The 16,177-nt window shown below is 41.7% G+C and overlaps 2 protein-coding genes across 2 annotated transcripts; both read left to right on the top strand.

Moving 5' to 3' along the window:
- Positions 1 to 205: 205 nt before the first annotated feature.
- Positions 206 to 5,281, top strand: cct4 (chaperonin containing TCP1, subunit 4 (delta)). Its single transcript, XM_042432814.1, has 13 exons — positions 206 to 527; positions 1,309 to 1,361; positions 1,455 to 1,544; positions 1,721 to 1,829; positions 2,398 to 2,662; positions 2,785 to 2,917; positions 3,106 to 3,245; positions 3,340 to 3,436; positions 3,735 to 3,845; positions 3,974 to 4,104; positions 4,448 to 4,682; positions 4,775 to 4,888; positions 5,113 to 5,281. Exons 1-13 carry the CDS (start codon positions 410 to 412, stop codon positions 5,125 to 5,127), a joined length of 1,611 nt encoding a protein of 536 aa, XP_042288748.1. The 5' UTR covers positions 206 to 409; the 3' UTR covers positions 5,128 to 5,281.
- Positions 5,282 to 6,220: 939 nt separating this feature from the next.
- On the top strand, positions 6,221 to 14,601 carry fam161a (FAM161 centrosomal protein A). Its single transcript, XM_042430686.1, has 7 exons — positions 6,221 to 6,564; positions 7,803 to 8,071; positions 8,712 to 9,917; positions 10,186 to 10,353; positions 10,446 to 10,545; positions 11,861 to 12,000; positions 12,841 to 14,601. The coding sequence occupies exons 1-7, from the start codon at positions 6,409 to 6,411 to the stop codon at positions 13,109 to 13,111; spliced, it is 2,310 nt and encodes a 769-aa protein (XP_042286620.1). The 5' UTR covers positions 6,221 to 6,408; the 3' UTR covers positions 13,112 to 14,601.
- The last annotated feature ends 1,576 nt before the right edge of the window (positions 14,602 to 16,177 follow it).

Below are 16,177 nucleotides of genomic sequence, written 5' to 3'. Positions count from 1 at the left end.
CATATCAAGTCATTTTTTTTATTATTTAATTATTAATTTAATTTTATTTAATGTGATATCCCATTAATTTTTTTTATTTTTTTTAAATTGTATTTTTATTTAATATCCGGTCAATTCTTTTTATTTTATTTTAATTTATTTTTAATATCTATTTTATTTAACATCCAGTCAGTTCGGTGATCAGCAGCTTCTGTCTGTCTACGTCATCTCCAAGCGCCGGACGGTTTGACAGGCGGATCCTTCTTCTCTGTAACATCCGGCGGCTCTGGAAGGTTCTGAACGGGAACCGGGTGGAGACGAACATCAATCTGAGTCCATCCGAAGCCGAACCGCGGTGTTCCAGCTCCGGGACTCATCCGTCCCGCTCTGAATCCTCCTCTTAACGTTTTCCAGTGATTATAAAGTAACGATGCCTGAAGTGATGGCAGCACCGAAGGTCTCATCGGGTGGCAGGAACAAAGGAGGGGCGTATGTGGACCGCGACAAGCCGGCCCAAATCCGATTCAGTAACATCTCTGCTGCTAAAGGTAGATTAAAAATATAATACAAGATATTTAATAACGGTTAGTTAACGTCCTCATCTTCCGGTTCATCCTTAACCCGCAGAGCAGGGCTCCGTTATCCATAAACTCCCCGAAATCTCATTAAATAAAGCTCCAATATAACAGCCTGGCTCGTGATTTCAGCACAAAACGTGATGTTGGCAACAATTAAAATGATTCATTAAGTTGATAGACTTCACTTTTCTATTCGGTATAAATTAACGCGCCAGAAACTGCTGAATTTATTGAGAAATCACATCAAGCTTCAGCTAATGAAGCTAAAAGTAGCGAGAAACGTGACACAAGAATTTGCCAAATTTGGAGCGGAGTCCGTAACTCTTCTTCCCTGCAAGATGCTCATGACTCTGCACAATCTCTGCACAAGCTAGAAGCTGCTAGAAGCTGCTAGAAGCTGCTAACTCATCGGCCCTCAGTGCAGCAAACTGTGACACAGCAGATGAGAACATAGAGAGGAAGTGAAATTATGCTTAATATGTATATATATAGATATATATATATATATAGATAGATATGTTATACTGCACACTGGTAGCAGGTGTGATATTGCACATAAGTGATGGGGCTTGTATGGAAACCACATTTTGACAGTTCATTTATATGAAAAGATGTAACATTTAGTGTCAGCGTTGCTATTTGTGTGGAAACCATAAATAAACCTGTCAGAGAGCTGTTAGTCTTGCTGTTTTCATGCCTGTTAGTTGATCGTTGTCTCTGCTCTGACGCGTCATTTGCTTGTTTTTGACAGCTGTTGCAGATGCCATCAGAACGAGTCTGGGGCCTAAAGGCATGGATAAGATGGTCAGTGAAACAGACTCTTCAGGCTAACTTCTCTCAGCTCCTCCGTCATACTAGTGTTTCTAAGCAGAAGCTGTTTGTTGTTGTTTGTTTCAGATCCAGGATGAGAAAGGTGACGTGACCATCACTAACGATGGAGCCACCATCCTGAAGCAGATGCAGGTTCTCCACCCCGCTGCCAAAATGGTACGTTCCCCCAGACTCCTCTGCATCCAAAACATGCAAACTCCTTCACAAAGCGGAACTCTTGAGTTTCTTGTCCAGATAATATGCAGAACAAACCCTTACTAGCTCCTGACATGAACTAATGTTCAGCGTTTTTCAAACCTGGATTGAAACGTGTGTGTGTGTTTGTGTTTCAGCTGGTGGAGCTGTCTAAAGCTCAGGACATCGAGGCTGGTGACGGCACCACCTCTGTGGTGGTGATCGCCGGAGCGCTGCTGGACGCCTGCTCCAAACTGCTGCAGAAAGGTAAAACCTGCAGGAAGCACCAAGTGAAGATTTTGGTGATTTTATCAGCAAATTGTAAAAGTGAATTATGTTTTTGGGACCGTCCACCTGTTTCAGTGTCACATTTTCAATTCACACACATTTCTCTCTAATTTGTTCTTTATTTGGATCTTTATTAGCCTCCACTAAGTGGTCGCTAGTCTTCCTCTGGTCCACATGACATCAGCAACAAACAGCAATTTAAAATCACACTGATCAATAAAAGAAGAAAAAGCTTAACGAGCCGAATATAAACATCAGAAAATAAGTGAAATAACTAAAAGTATCATCTGTCCAAGATTCATCAGATTTTGTTTTAGTGACTTTTTGCTGCACATAAAAAAGTGGACGGAAGACTTTTTTAACACCTTGACTTCCTGTAACGGACAGAAAACATTAATATCCTGCTGCCGTCGCCGTTAGCAACAGTTTCTGGCAGTTAATGAATGAATATATTAGCGTGAAGCTTGTTAATAGAAGCACAGATTTACTTTCTATTTGACGGAAAACTTGTCTCGGCACTAACGTCAACGCGTCGTCCCGTCGCCAGGTATCCATCCCACCATCATCTCTGAGTCATTCCAGAAGGCGGTGGATAAGGGCGTGGAGGTCCTGACCGCCATGAGCCGTCCGGTGCAGCTGAGCGACCGCGAGACGCTGCTCAACAGCGCCACCACGTCGCTGTGCTCCAAGGTGGTGTCGCAGTACTCCAGCCTGCTGGCGCCCATGAGCGTGGACGCCGTCATGAGAGTCATCGACCCGGCAACCGCCACCGGCGTCGACCTGCAGGACATCAAGATTATCAAGAAGCTCGGGTGAGTCCAGCTGATCCATCGTTAACCGTTAATGATTTTATGTTATTAATAATAATGATAAATACTCATAAAAACACATTTCTACGTATTATTGATCTGTATTTTCTGTGTTTGTGTCTCAGAGGGACCATTGACGACTGTGAGCTGGTGGACGGTCTGGTTCTGACCCAGAGGGTAGCCAACACCGGCGTGACCCGCGTGGAGAAAGCCAAGATCGGCCTGATCCAGTTCTGCCTGTCCCCCCCCAAAACAGACGTGAGTCACTTATTAATCATCAGCTCAGAGGAAAGCTCACTCTTCACCACCTGAAAGCACGTTTATCAGCTCTCCTGACCTGCTGTGTGTGTGTGTGTGTGTGTGTGTGTGTGTGTGTGTGTGTGTGTGTGTGTGTGTGTGTGTGTGTGTGTGTGTGTGTGTGTGTGTGTTTTGGGGCGCGTGTGCAGATGGACAACCAGATCGTGGTCTCGGACTACGCCCAGATGGACCGCGTGCTGCGGGAGGAGCGCGCCTACATCCTCAACATGGTCAAACAGATCAAGAAGGCCGGCTGCAACGTGCTGCTCATCCAGAAGTCCATCCTCAGGTAGGAACCACGAGAGCGGATCGACGTTAACGTTTTGATGTTTTAGAGACGGTAAAACACGTTCACTCACTTAACAAACCTTTCCCTGCGACAGAGATGCTCTCAGCGACCTCGCCCTGCACTTCCTCAACAAAATGAAGATCATGGTGGTGAAAGAGATCGAAAGGGAGGACATCGAGTTCATCTGCAAGGTGAAAACAGACTCTTCTTTCACTCTCTGAAGCTCCGAGCTTCATCTGTTTGAGTCGGTGATGAAAGCAGATGTTTATCTGCAGATGTTGTCGTGTTAGTTTGGCTTTCATCAAATCATAATTTCCTCTAAACGAGCCCATCTTGGATCAACATGATGCACATTAATTCTCATATTTGGGTTTTATTGTTTGAGGTTTGACTGTAAAAATCACTCTGAACATGAACGTCATTTACAATCAACACCTAAAACTTCACTGTGTGACCGTAAATAAAACAAACCGTCTCTCCTTCCTTCAGACGATCGGCACCAAGCCCATCGCCCACATCGACCACTTCACCGCAGAGATGCTCGGCACGGCGGAGCTGGCCGAGGAGGTCAGCCTGGACGGCTCCGGCAAGCTGATCAAGGTATGAAGCCGTCAGAAACTCTGATCAGAGACACACGAAAACTAAGAGTTGACTGCTGATAAAAGCTGAAAACTACAGACTGTACCTTAAACCGTAAATGCCTCGGTTTTTTTTGTTGCTCCGTGCAGATCACAGGGTGCAGCAGCCCCGGCAAGACGGTGAGCATCGTGGTCCGAGGCTCCAACAAGCTGGTGATCGAGGAGGCCGAGCGCTCCATCCACGACGCTCTGTGTGTCATCCGCTGCCTGGTGAAGAAGAGGTCGGTCCTGCTGCTGCTGCAGAGAGAAAACAGAAATGATGTAGAATCTGTTAGAAACGTTGACCAGACGGGTGAAGATTCCCTCTGACAAAGGCGCTCCTGCATGGCTTCATCCTGCAGGAGCGTAACGAACAGAGGAACAGTACAGTCAGTGGAGAGCTCACCATTTATTCTCACCTGGTTGCCTTAGCAACTGGGTTCAGGGGGCATTCCCACATATATTACATATCTGTAAAAAAAAAAAAAAAAAAAGATTACATAAGTCTGTGTCTGAGATCATTCACTACTCGCTATATAAGTCAGTACTCACCTCCTCCTCTTCCTCTTCCTCTTCCTCCCTCAGGGCTCTGATAGCCGGCGGCGGCTCTCCGGAGATCGAGCTGGCCGTGCGTCTGGCAGAGTACTCGCGCACCCTGGGAGGCATGGAGGCCTACTGCGTGCGGGCGTACGGCGACGCCCTGGAGGTCATCCCCTCCACGCTGGCTGAGAACGCCGGCCTGAACCCCATCTCCACGGTGACGGAGCTCCGCAACAGACACGCCCAGGGCGACAAGATGGCCGGCATCAACGTCCGCAAGGTTGGTCTGATCCCCTCTGCCAAATCTGTTCTTCTTCTTCTTCTTCTGTCATTTATGTTCCTGCCTCACTTGTGACTGTTTTATCGTGACAGGGCGGGATCTCCAACATCCTGGAGGAGCTGGTGGTGCAGCCTTTACTGGTTTCCATCAGCGCACTGACCCTGGCCACAGAGACGGTCCGCAGCATCCTCAAGATCGACGATGTGGTAAGACCTCACGTTTCAAACCGCGGATTCAGTTTTTAAGAATCAGCACCTGAATCAGAATAGATTAAAACCAAAATGATACCCGACGTTAGTAACGACATCATCATCATTACACACAAATGTCATATTTGTATATCAGGCAGAAAACATCTTCCAGAATAATCAGTGTGTTTCTGTCTCGTGTCATTCAGTCAGAGCTGAAAGTCTGTCTTGTCTGGTTGCAGGTGAACACCCGATAAGAGTCTCGAGTTGGTCCATCGTTCTGTCACTAAGCCTGCTCGTACCGCGAGGGATCAGAGGACTCTGTCAACGTCAGACTGTTCAGATTTCCGCTGTAGTTGTTACGTTAAGTAATTTAATAAAAATTAGGCTTGTTTTTTTGTTGACACTCCAGCTGTTGCCTGTGTGATTCTTTGCTTCATAAACCACTAAACCTACAAAGACTGAAGAAGATCTGCCAAACCAGGAAGCTGAAGATGTGGTTTGGTGCTTATGTGGTTGAATTTAAAGTGTAGATGATTTATTTGAGAATGAAGAAAGCAAACTTATAGTTTAATAGATGTTTGTATCTTTTTAATATGTTTAAGACACTCAAGCTTTTCCATCAATGTAAGAAGATATTTGACATTTCAATATTTTAACTCATAACTAAATGAGAAATCATTTCAAGATAATTCATCTTAACATTGCAGCGAACCATTGCAACCACTTTGGCTTTGTTGAGGACATCTATATATTTTAAGATATACAGACTATATGTATATGTATGTGTGTATATATATATATATATATATATACACACACACACACATTAGTATGTTTATATTTAATATTTATTTAGAATAATACATTTGAATAGAAGGGTTTTTTTTTTTTTGCCTTTTTTGCATATCTAAAAAATGGCTCGTCAGAGAAATAACACAATTTTCCTTCTAATTGAAAAAAATCCCTTCATGTTTATTGGTGCACTCAACTTTTATTATATTTTACATTCACTCCATTTATTACTTTTTTGTCAGTAAATTGAAGTTTCTGTTGATAACAAAAGTGTTGTGTAATGTAATTTGAAACTACAATCAACAAATAAAATAAATGAATTAAGGACAGTGAAGGAGAAACAATAAAATAATAACGGACTAATTTCAGTATTAACAAAAATCAATTTGTATCATTTTTGTTATTTGTTTGATGTAAATCTAAAGAATTTAGCAAATATGTAAAATCTTGAAGGTAAATGGTAAACATGGTTATTATCTACAGAGTGTTTATCTACATTCATTTTTAAATCTAGATTAAAAGCCGCATCACTTTCCTGTCGCGCTACGTCACTTCCTCTCCAACCAAGCGGCTCCGTTGCTAAGGAGCGCACCTGCTGGTTGCCTGGTTACCGACAGACCGTTAGTGGCACGAGGAGAGCGGCTCCTCATTCACTGTACTGAGTTAAATCATTTCAATAACGAAGTTAGCGTTAAATTTATAACGCTAACTTCTTTAAAACCTGGAAGAAACACCACGGAGACATGGCGAACGCTCACCGGACAAACGCGCTGGTCACGTCCTGCCTGAAAACGCCGGTAGACCCGCACACCAAGGCTCCGCTAGCTTCATACGAGCGGGAGAGAGTCCTGCCGTACACGGCGACAGGTCATCTGGACAACCGGGACTACGAGAAGGAGGTAAAGAGTCAAGAAAAGTAAAAAAAAATCACTTAACTGAGTATGAAATGTGGTGTGGAGATACAGACTGTCCTTTATAAACTCAGCTTTTTGTTTTAAACACCTTCAAAATTACTCTGCTGGGTCCTTTTAACGATGCAGTTACAGTGATATTAAAGGAAAAGTCTGATATAAATATTTCAGATAATACACAACCAACAATAAACATGTAGAAATTCATAATAGTTAAAGAGTTTTCTTTCCATTTAACACTGGTGCACCACTACAGCAAGGGGATTATCACCAGTACGAGAGAGGAAATGTCAAATAAAGCATCTTATAGAGCTACAAAAACAGTAATTTACCCCAAATACTTTAAAACTTGTGAGTTTTAACTCTGCAAACTTAACTTAGATCCACACAGACAAACATCTGGGACAAAACTAGACTCATCATCTCAAGCATGACATATTAGTATTATGGTGATTTAGGTTTGTTTCATCCAAAAGATTATCATACTTTACATCTTTCTTACACATTAACCTGTGACTTTGGATCACGAGGTTCCAGTTTGTCTTGATAAGGTGAGAAAACTCACTATACTACATCTTATATTATAATCCATACTATCATATTATAATCCAGACTTAATAGAGTATGACGTTTTAACCAGCATCATTTTAGCAGACAGAGTTTCTGATCTGGTCCTGTGAACAGACTGTTGACAGTTTCAGGTCAGTCGGTGCGTTGCGAGGGATTTGACCTGTATAATTTGTTTGCCTGACTATTTTTGGACTTCCGTCTAGACTAGATTACCAGACGTCACATTAAGTTAATAATCCCATATGCTTATTTGTTCTTGGGACGACGACGCTGCTCTCCTTTGCACGCAGGATCCTGCTGCAGGTTTTTCTGCTTTAGTAAAGTTCCTGAAAAACTCCTCGTGATAATGTGAGCGGTGATGGACGCAGACACTTGATTTCAGGGTGTGTGTCAGTTGAGCTCTCATGCTAAGCTGCCCTTTGTGCTCCACCATATGGTCGGCATCGCTGCTGCAGAAGGATAATAGGCTTAGACCTGGAGGAGCCTGAGTGCCTCTGAGCAGGGCTGCTCTGCTCCAAGAGGCCAAGTGCTTCAATAAATGCAGCCAGCATTATATAAACTTCTCTCACAGTCTCTAAACAAATATCCATTCCAGGCTCATTTCATATCATATAAATCATATACTATATTACCTGTCATTTATCCACTGATTTCAGCTGGAATATGAGGACTCGGGCTCTGATTTCTGTGATGAGGACTGCCTGCGGAGGGGCGGCCCTCTCATGATGAAGGACTACAGAGCAGCAGGAGACCGCCTGGACCTGAGTGAAATCTTTTTCTCCAACGAGGAATACTACAGCAAGCTGGAGGAACTGAAGAAGGCTCACCTGCGCACCATGGCCGAGCTGGAGAGCATGTACCGCCGGAACCTGCAGCTCAAGACCATGGAGCCTCTGGACACGCTGACGCTGGACGCAGGACACAGGTGGGAGGCTGCTTGTTAGCATTCTTTAAGGGACTCGACGTAGGGAAGTAGGATGAATGTGAATCTGTTGCTGTTTCATATCACGCAGCTTAAAGTGTGTATCTTCAAACGACAGTCAGGAACCTGAACGAACACTGGAATTTAATTTGTGGTGCTCAAACCTTTTCAGAAACAGTCTTCTTCCACTTGAGACCAGTTTTTATTAGAACAACTTCCTACAGAAGAATTCCTATAAAATCTGTGCACTGTTTTGGGTTGGAGGCCGAAATTTCAGATACAAAAATCTCAAAACCTCAGCATTAAAAAACAGAATTATCTGCATGATTAGATAATATACAACTACATCTACTGTAGCTTGGATTGTACCTCATTTGTATGTCTTTCATATGAATACATGTAAATGAGAAAATATAGTTTTTTGAATATAATTTGAGAGACATGAATCATTAAACCTGATAAATATGGTAAATAGAGAGATTGTATCTCTTCAATTATGTGAATTAAGTTCTTCTGACCATTTACTGTATTTCTGGTGTATCACATAATTAATAAAGACGTGATATGATCAAGGTAGAAGAATATTCCCATTTTTTGCAACTTTACTCCACATTACTTCATATCTCTTTATATCTCTCGTTAGGCTTCCGTGGGTAAACACCAGCCAAGCAGCTTCACGTCGTTTGAGGAAGTCTCACTCTGCTTTTGAGCTCAGGAGAGGTTCTAGACAGTCAGACTCATCAGACGATGAGAAAGCTACCAGTAACGATGTGGAGAAAGGCCTGCTTTTCTCTCCTAAAGAACACATCAAGAACATGTGGCGGGACTTCAAGCTGTCCCCTCACACACATCACCACCTGTCATCCTCCTCGCTGCCGGCGGACCAGAGGAGACCACAAAAGAGAAAAGAAAAGAAGAAGCAGGGGCATAAAGGCGGCGAGCAGGAGTCTTGGAGACACAGAATGACCGTCCCGAAACCTTTCCAGATGATGCTGCGTGAGGACGAGAGACGAAAGCGCGGCATTAAGACGCGCTCGGAGATCGAACTGGAGAACGCGGAGCTGAGACGGCAGCTGGAGGAATTGACGGAGTGCCAGATGAAGTTCCGCGCCAGTCCCGTACCGGCGCACGTTCACCTCCCTCTTTACGAAGAGCTGCAGGAGCGGAACGAGGAACGGCGGCGATCCTTGAGAGAGCGAGAAGATCAGAACCTCCGAACTGTCAACAAGCCCTTCAGCTTCCTGGAGAGGGAGCGACTAAAGAAGGAGCAGAGACAGCTGCGCAACCAGCAGCCCTCCACCCAGGAGAAGATCAAACCATTCAAGGCCAAACCTGTTCCCAAGTCAGTGTATGCAGCAGCATCTGGGGAGCAGATGAGGGAGGAGCAGCTGTATCGCTCTATCAAGACACAAATGAGAGCTCAGGAGATGCTCCAAAGCGCTTCGGTGCCTCCCAGCATGCTCGCACGACGACTCAACGAACGCAAGAAGACCAAAGAAACCGGAGGGGACGACTTCTCCCACAGGCCAAAGATAAACAACGAGGTACCGGACTTCGACGCTAGTTACAGACGCTTCCAGAAGCACCTGGAAAAGAGAAAAGAAGTTAAACCTACAACTGCGTGCGAACCCTTCGAACTGAGAACGTCGCACATCCCCTCACACCGAGAACGCATCCTCGCCGACATCGAGAAGGAGCACAGCAGCCCTCGCACGCTGCGCTGGCCGTACGTCAGCCCCGGGACGGCTCGGACGCCGAACTCGAGCCTCTGTTCGTCTCTGTCGGGCAGCCTGGAGCTCCTGCCTGCCAAAGTCACAGATGCCACCAAAAAGCGCCACGAGGCTGTGAGGTACCACTGTAGGACTCCAAAAACTTCCAGTGTTCTCACCGTAGATGAGCTTAAACCATAGCGACCTCCAGAGTCTTAATGTCTTGAGTTTTTGTGGAACTCCTTTTCCCCCAACATCCCTGCAGTGTGCTGACATCCCCACATCCACTCCAAAACTGTATTTACACCCCCTTAGCTTAGTGTTGTACCCATATAACCCCCGACTGTCTGCCAAAGTCCCGTCCTCCAAACCTTCCTTCACCTGTGACCGGATTGTCTCCCCGAGTAGAAAGGCGCTGGAGCAGAGGAAGAAGGCCGAGGAGGAGGAGGAGCAGTGGAAGGAGAGACAGAAGCAGAGGGAGAAGAAGCTGCAGAGGGTGGTGCTGAAGCGTGCCCAGGCCAACGACCCCCATCTGGCTCTCTCTCAGACCCAACAGACCAAACTCAAAGAATTCAGGTGACCAACATGACGTCAGCGTGAATCACCTGAACTGTTCTTGTTGCGTCTTTTAAGGTAAAAAAAAGGATGATCCGTATTTTCTGTTACAGGAAACAAGACCGTCAGCGCAGGAAGGAGTACCAGCAGGAGATTAAAGAGATACAGGAGAGAGTGAAGGGGAGGCCGCTGCTGTTGGAGCAGGTTGCACAGGTAGACGTTAAGATGCACCCACGACAAGTCTGCTGTCACTCACCTTCCACACAAACACACTGGAACTACATCAGAGTGTGTGAATGTATTAACAGCAGCTGTAACAAATACAGGTTCTCCTTCCTGTTCATAAATCCTGGAGGTGTTGGTTCAGGCGTGATCTCCTTGATACCGAGTAAGAAAGTGACTGAGAACAAGAGAGAGAAAGCATTTCCTTGTAGTTACTTAATTAAAAAATACTGACAGAACTCAGCAACACTCAGATTGTGGTGTCACACAGATTCAATGTGAAAGGTGATGATGACGGATTGGTTACCTCGCTCACTGATGACTTACTGTAATTACAAACCAGTGTATTGTTGTTGGGGGCAGTACAGACAGGAAAAGTTGCTTATTAGGATTATATAATCTCATAGTTTCTGTGCAGCACAGTAGTAAATGTTCTGCAGCCCATAAGTTGGAGAATCTCTGGTTTAGAGTGTGTGTTAAATACCTAATCAACACATTGATTAAATAAGTAATGAATAAAGATGAAACTGAAGATAAAATGTCAAACATACAGAGAAGCAGAGGGAGAAGAAGCACTGAGATTTATTACTTAAGTAATAAATAGAAATACCACAATGAAAAAATACTCAATTACAAGTAAAACCCCTGCATTAAATATTAATGAGCAGATCCACTGGACCAGTTCTGGGTTCTGGGTCTTGCTCAAGGGCACCTCAGTGGTGGTAACGAGGGAGGGGCACGGTCTGGGAATTGAACCAGCAACCTTCCTGACACAAGCTGGGCCACCACTGCCCAAATATCCTACTTAAATAAAAGGATAGAAGTACTGGCAGCAAAATGTTCTTAAAGTGTCAAAATTAAAAGTACTTATTATGCAAATTGACTCAATTTAGAGTGTCATACTTATCATATATATTAATAGAAAATGAAAACTGATTCATTGATGTGCACATGTGCAGTAAACATCATTGTCAACCTTATTTTGTTGGGTAAATATACTATAACACATATTTCATAAAGTCACTGTATATTTTAAGTCTAAAATACAGAATATAGCTAGTAAGCTGTCAGATTAATGTAGCGGAGTAGAAGTACAAAGTAGCATAAAATGTAAATACTCAAGTAAAGTACAAGTACCTCAAAATTGTACTGAAGTACTGAACTAAAACTAGAAATAATGAAACATGAATATGACAAACTAATGAAGTCTAACAGTGTAAGAGTGTGTGTGTGTGTGTGTGTGTGTGTGTGGACTCCACGGCTTTATTAACACCAGCTCTCTGTATAACATGTGCTCCGCTAACAGAGGAATGCTAAACAGTTAGCAGAGAAGCGCTACACAGACGCCCTGCACGGATGTGACCTGACCGAGGAGTTTATCAGCAGCAAGGCGGCGAGAGCAGGATCTGCACGCCGAGCGTCCCCGTCCAGTGACGGCAGGCCAAGGTAAAACTATGACGTCATCGTAGCGCAAACTCAGTTGTGTTGACGCAGCCGGACTGTAGCTCGACAGCGAAGGAAACCAGAAGTATGACAAAGATTTAGTCTATAAAATAAGGAGAAAGGCCCCAAATTATTTGCATACAAAATTAGAGCTGCAACAATTAGTGGATTGATCAGTTTTGAAGACATTTTTTAAGGAAAAATGTGAAACATTTGCTGGTTGAAGCTTCTGAATGTTTGGATTTGAAGCTTTTACGTGTCAGACATGACAGTAAGCTGGATATCTTTGGGTTTAAGACTTTTGGTTCAGACAAAACAAAACATTTGAAGACGTCCCATTAGGCTCTAAAACACTGTAACAGACATTTTTAGACATTTTATAGACAAAATAAATGATCAGACAATCATGTAGAAGAGCTTACAGGTTCCCTAGAATAAGAGAAACAGTGCTCACGCTGATCTAATTTATTTTATTTCACTATTTGTTTTATGCTATATCATAAAATATCAAAGAGAATGTAGTTAGTTTCAGTCAAAAAGTATTCAAATGTTTGAAATATCATCACATTTAAACAAACATTTGATGTTTTTATGTGATAAGTGACTGATGCTTAAAATTCTCATTGATTATTATTGTTTATATTAATTGATACCACCACCAAATATTGATTTGTTTAAATTAGACGATGCCATTTTATCTCAGTTAGTGTAGATGAATTACTTTTATCTTTATTAGAATCATAAATGTCCCTTTTATAAAGTTGCTGACTCATGTTTAGTTGCTGTTTGTTTAAGTGATTTTAACTGAACTAACATTTAACTTTAACTGATTCTGTTGTTCAGCGAGCAAGACGAGCCAGACATGGGGTCTGAACCCGTCCACTACAGGAAGGTATTTCTGGACGATGAAGACATGGAAGTGGATCCAGACAAGAGCGAGGAGGAGGAGGAGGACAGAGAGGACGCCGGCAGTCACCGCTCAGACGAGGATTACCGCCGAGACGATGATCACCACTACTCGGACGACAGCTTCCATTACTCGGACGACCACGAGCAATACTCGGACGACAGCGAGCGCGACGTCGACTCTAGACAGCAGGAAGCAGGAGAGTGATGTCATCGAACGTCACCATAGGAGACGCCGCCAACGCATCGCAAAACCTCAAAAACTCTGATGGAGAAAAGTGAACAACAAGCGAGACGAAACAACGAAGAAGAATCTATTTATTGTAAATATTGTGCACATAAATATAAAATGTAAGAATGGAAATGAAACATTTTACTCGTTAGTGGGAAATAAATACACATACATACACTTATTAATCATCATCTGTACATCACATACGTTTCAAACTCTCAGGAAGTTCTACGGTACGTGTGATGTCAGGTGTCACAGCTCAGACATGCTGAATATATTGAATGTTTGAGATCATTTCAGTATTTACAGTTTCCACCTGCTAGCAATACGTTTATTATTATTTAAGTTTATTTCTCAGCTGTAAAATATCCTGATCAGGACACATCTGGTCACAATTATTTATTTAATATGAATTATTAATTTGTATTAATCTATTTAAAATTCAGTTAATTCCTAAATTAATGTCAAAATAATAATAATAAGTTTGATTATGTTAAAAAAGAAGTCTACCAGCTGATTTATTGTTATCAGTATTGTATTTTTTTTTAATCTTTTGATTCATAATCAACTGGACTGTAGCTGAAACTTTACAGGTTAATGTTTCGGTTTGTTGACGCTGTTGTTTGTTTTGTACGTTCAAATGTAAACAAAGTGACTGAGGAAGAAGTAAAGACGCTCAAGATGAATCCAATTAAAAGTTTAAAGCCTTTTACACGCACTGATGTGTTGCAGCACAGACGTTTTCACACACACACACACACACAGTCACGTACAAGCACATGTGAAACAAAGTATACACATGTGCATCTGCATTAACATCCAAACAATGGACACTGCAACAACATAAATATGTTTTTCTTGCTCCTTGTTCTTCTTCTCTGTGCAGAATGATTCATGTGCAGAGTTTGTTTTGAAAGTTTCTCTTTGAGATCAGTTTAACGCGTTAACCTACGAGCAGGATTTGTGACATCACAACCAGTCTGGAGCCAATCGTGGTCCAGTATGCAGCGGACACAAGTGTGATGTGGAAGTTTGGAGCCTCCGGAGCAGAAACACTGACACTTTACAGCGAAGGAGGAAACATCTGGTGTCCAGCTGCAAAACTTTAGAAATGACAAATATTTACATATTTGTTGATTCTGTGTTTTGCAACGAGGGAGAAGGAATAGATGTAATATGAAGGATTTTATTGAGGTAATAGAACTTGAGTATTTTTCTATATTTTAAAACATGTCTGAAGGTGATCGTTAAGATTTAATGATTATTTCTCAGTTTTCTAAGATTTTTCTGCAGCTGTCTCACCTCCATTCACATTTTTTTATTTTTAATAATAGTGTAAATCAACAATACACTCGAATATTGACCATATTTAGTTTACATGCTGTCTGGTTTGAATATACTTCATTCACTTTTCCAGATTGAACACAATATATTGTAAAAACCTGTAAATCAATAAAACCATTTATCCAGAAACAAATCTGTTATTATTGTTTTGTTATGAATTTAAGTAGTGGTGGAAAGTAACTAAGTACTTTCTACTCCACTACATTTATTTGACAGCTTTAGTTACTTTTCAGATGAAGATTTGACACAATGGATAATATAACAAGCTTTTAAAATACAACACATTGTTAAAGATGAAACCAGTGGTTTCCAACCTTTTTGTCTTTTGACGTCTTACAAAAAGCAGTGTGTAGTCGGGGTCACATTTCACATGTCTATGAGTTGTTAACAGCTCCACCAAATAGTGATTTTTCCCTCTAAACTTCTCACATGCTTTCATTTCAATAAATGTTCAAATGATCCAATATTTCAGCAAAAATCAAAGATTAGAGAAAAAGTCCAAAAACTGAAAACAGATTTGTGTATCAGAACTTTGTTTTTTCTTCTTTCCTCTCCCATTAATCATCTCACGACCCCTCACATTTATCTGCTGACCCTTTGGAGGGGCCCGACCCCTAGGTTGGGAACCACTGGACTAAACTAGCTAACTGTATATAAAGTAGTGTAAACTAGCTCCACCTCCAGCAGCTACAACAGTAACATGCTGCTCTAACACTGATGCTTCACTATTAATAATCTAATGATGTCATATATAATAATATATCAGTCAGAGGGACCAAACCACTACTTTTACTGCAATACTTTAACTACATCAAGCTCATAATACTTATGTACTTTTACTGCAATACTTTAACTACATCAAGCTCATAATACTTATGTACTTTTACTGCAATACTTTAACTACATCAAGCTCATAATACTTATGTACTTTTACTGCAATACTTTAACTACATCAAGCTCATAATACTTATGTACTTTTACTGTAGGAGGATTTTTCATGCAGGACTTTTACCTGTAATGGAGTATTTTTACATTTCTGTATTAATACTTTTACTTAAGTAAAGGATCTGAATACTTCTTCAGCACCTCATTCATGTTACAGCTGCTATATGTAGGATTTGCAGCATGCTTTGATTTTCTGAGGATCTTATTCTGTATTTCACCTGTGCATCAAAGGCCCTTACTTTGTTTTTAACTCCCATTAGACCCAAGAGGAGCCTCTTTAATCTCATTTCGTACGGAAAATGTTCTAAAAGATGACTTTTAATTACTTTTCACCATCTTAAGCACTTGACAAGGCAGTGAAAAAAGTGTGTTTTCTTTTTTTTTTTTTTTTAAAAGTTATTATGTGTTTAATAACATTTTCTGTTGCTTTTATCTCCCTATATGTTGCTTCTTATAATTCTTCCATGAATATAATTCTATTGGAGGATAGTAAATCCATATATAACCTGTTTTATGCCTTAAAACAGTTGTTGCATCCCAGAGGTTGACAATAAGAAAAACACAATATATATTGAATAATACCTTAATAATCAACACAATATGTATTGATATTTGTAATGGAGTATTTTTATATTGTTGTACTGGTACTTTTACTCAAGTAAAGTATCTGAACACTTGTTCCACCAGTGGATTTAAGTGGTTTTTATCTGTGTTTTGATGGTTCATGTTGCACCTCATCAGAGGTCAAACACA

Source organism: Thunnus maccoyii, chromosome 2, assembly GCF_910596095.1.
Source record: "Thunnus maccoyii chromosome 2, fThuMac1.1, whole genome shotgun sequence".
Taxonomy (NCBI): Eukaryota; Metazoa; Chordata; class Actinopteri; order Scombriformes; family Scombridae; genus Thunnus; species Thunnus maccoyii.
The sequence above is the reverse complement of the archived record's forward strand: the minus strand, read 5'-3'. Positions and strand labels throughout refer to the sequence as shown.

Coding starts and splice junctions, on each gene's coding strand:
- cct4 (XM_042432814.1), top strand. CDS start 410: ATGCCTGAAGTGATGGCAGCACCGAAGGTCTCATCGGGTGGCAGGAAC. Junction 3,246..3,339: donor ATCCAGAAGTCCATCCTCAG/GTAGGAACCACG, acceptor TCCCTGCGACAG/AGATGCTCTCAGCGACCTCG. Junction 3,437..3,734: donor ACATCGAGTTCATCTGCAAG/GTGAAAACAGAC, acceptor TCCTTCCTTCAG/ACGATCGGCACCAAGCCCAT.
- fam161a (XM_042430686.1), top strand. CDS start 6,409: ATGGCGAACGCTCACCGGACAAACGCGCTGGTCACGTCCTGCCTGAAA. Junction 10,354..10,445: donor ACCAAACTCAAAGAATTCAG/GTGACCAACATG, acceptor TTTCTGTTACAG/GAAACAAGACCGTCAGCGCA. Junction 10,546..11,860: donor TGTTGGAGCAGGTTGCACAG/GTAGACGTTAAG, acceptor CTCCGCTAACAG/AGGAATGCTAAACAGTTAGC.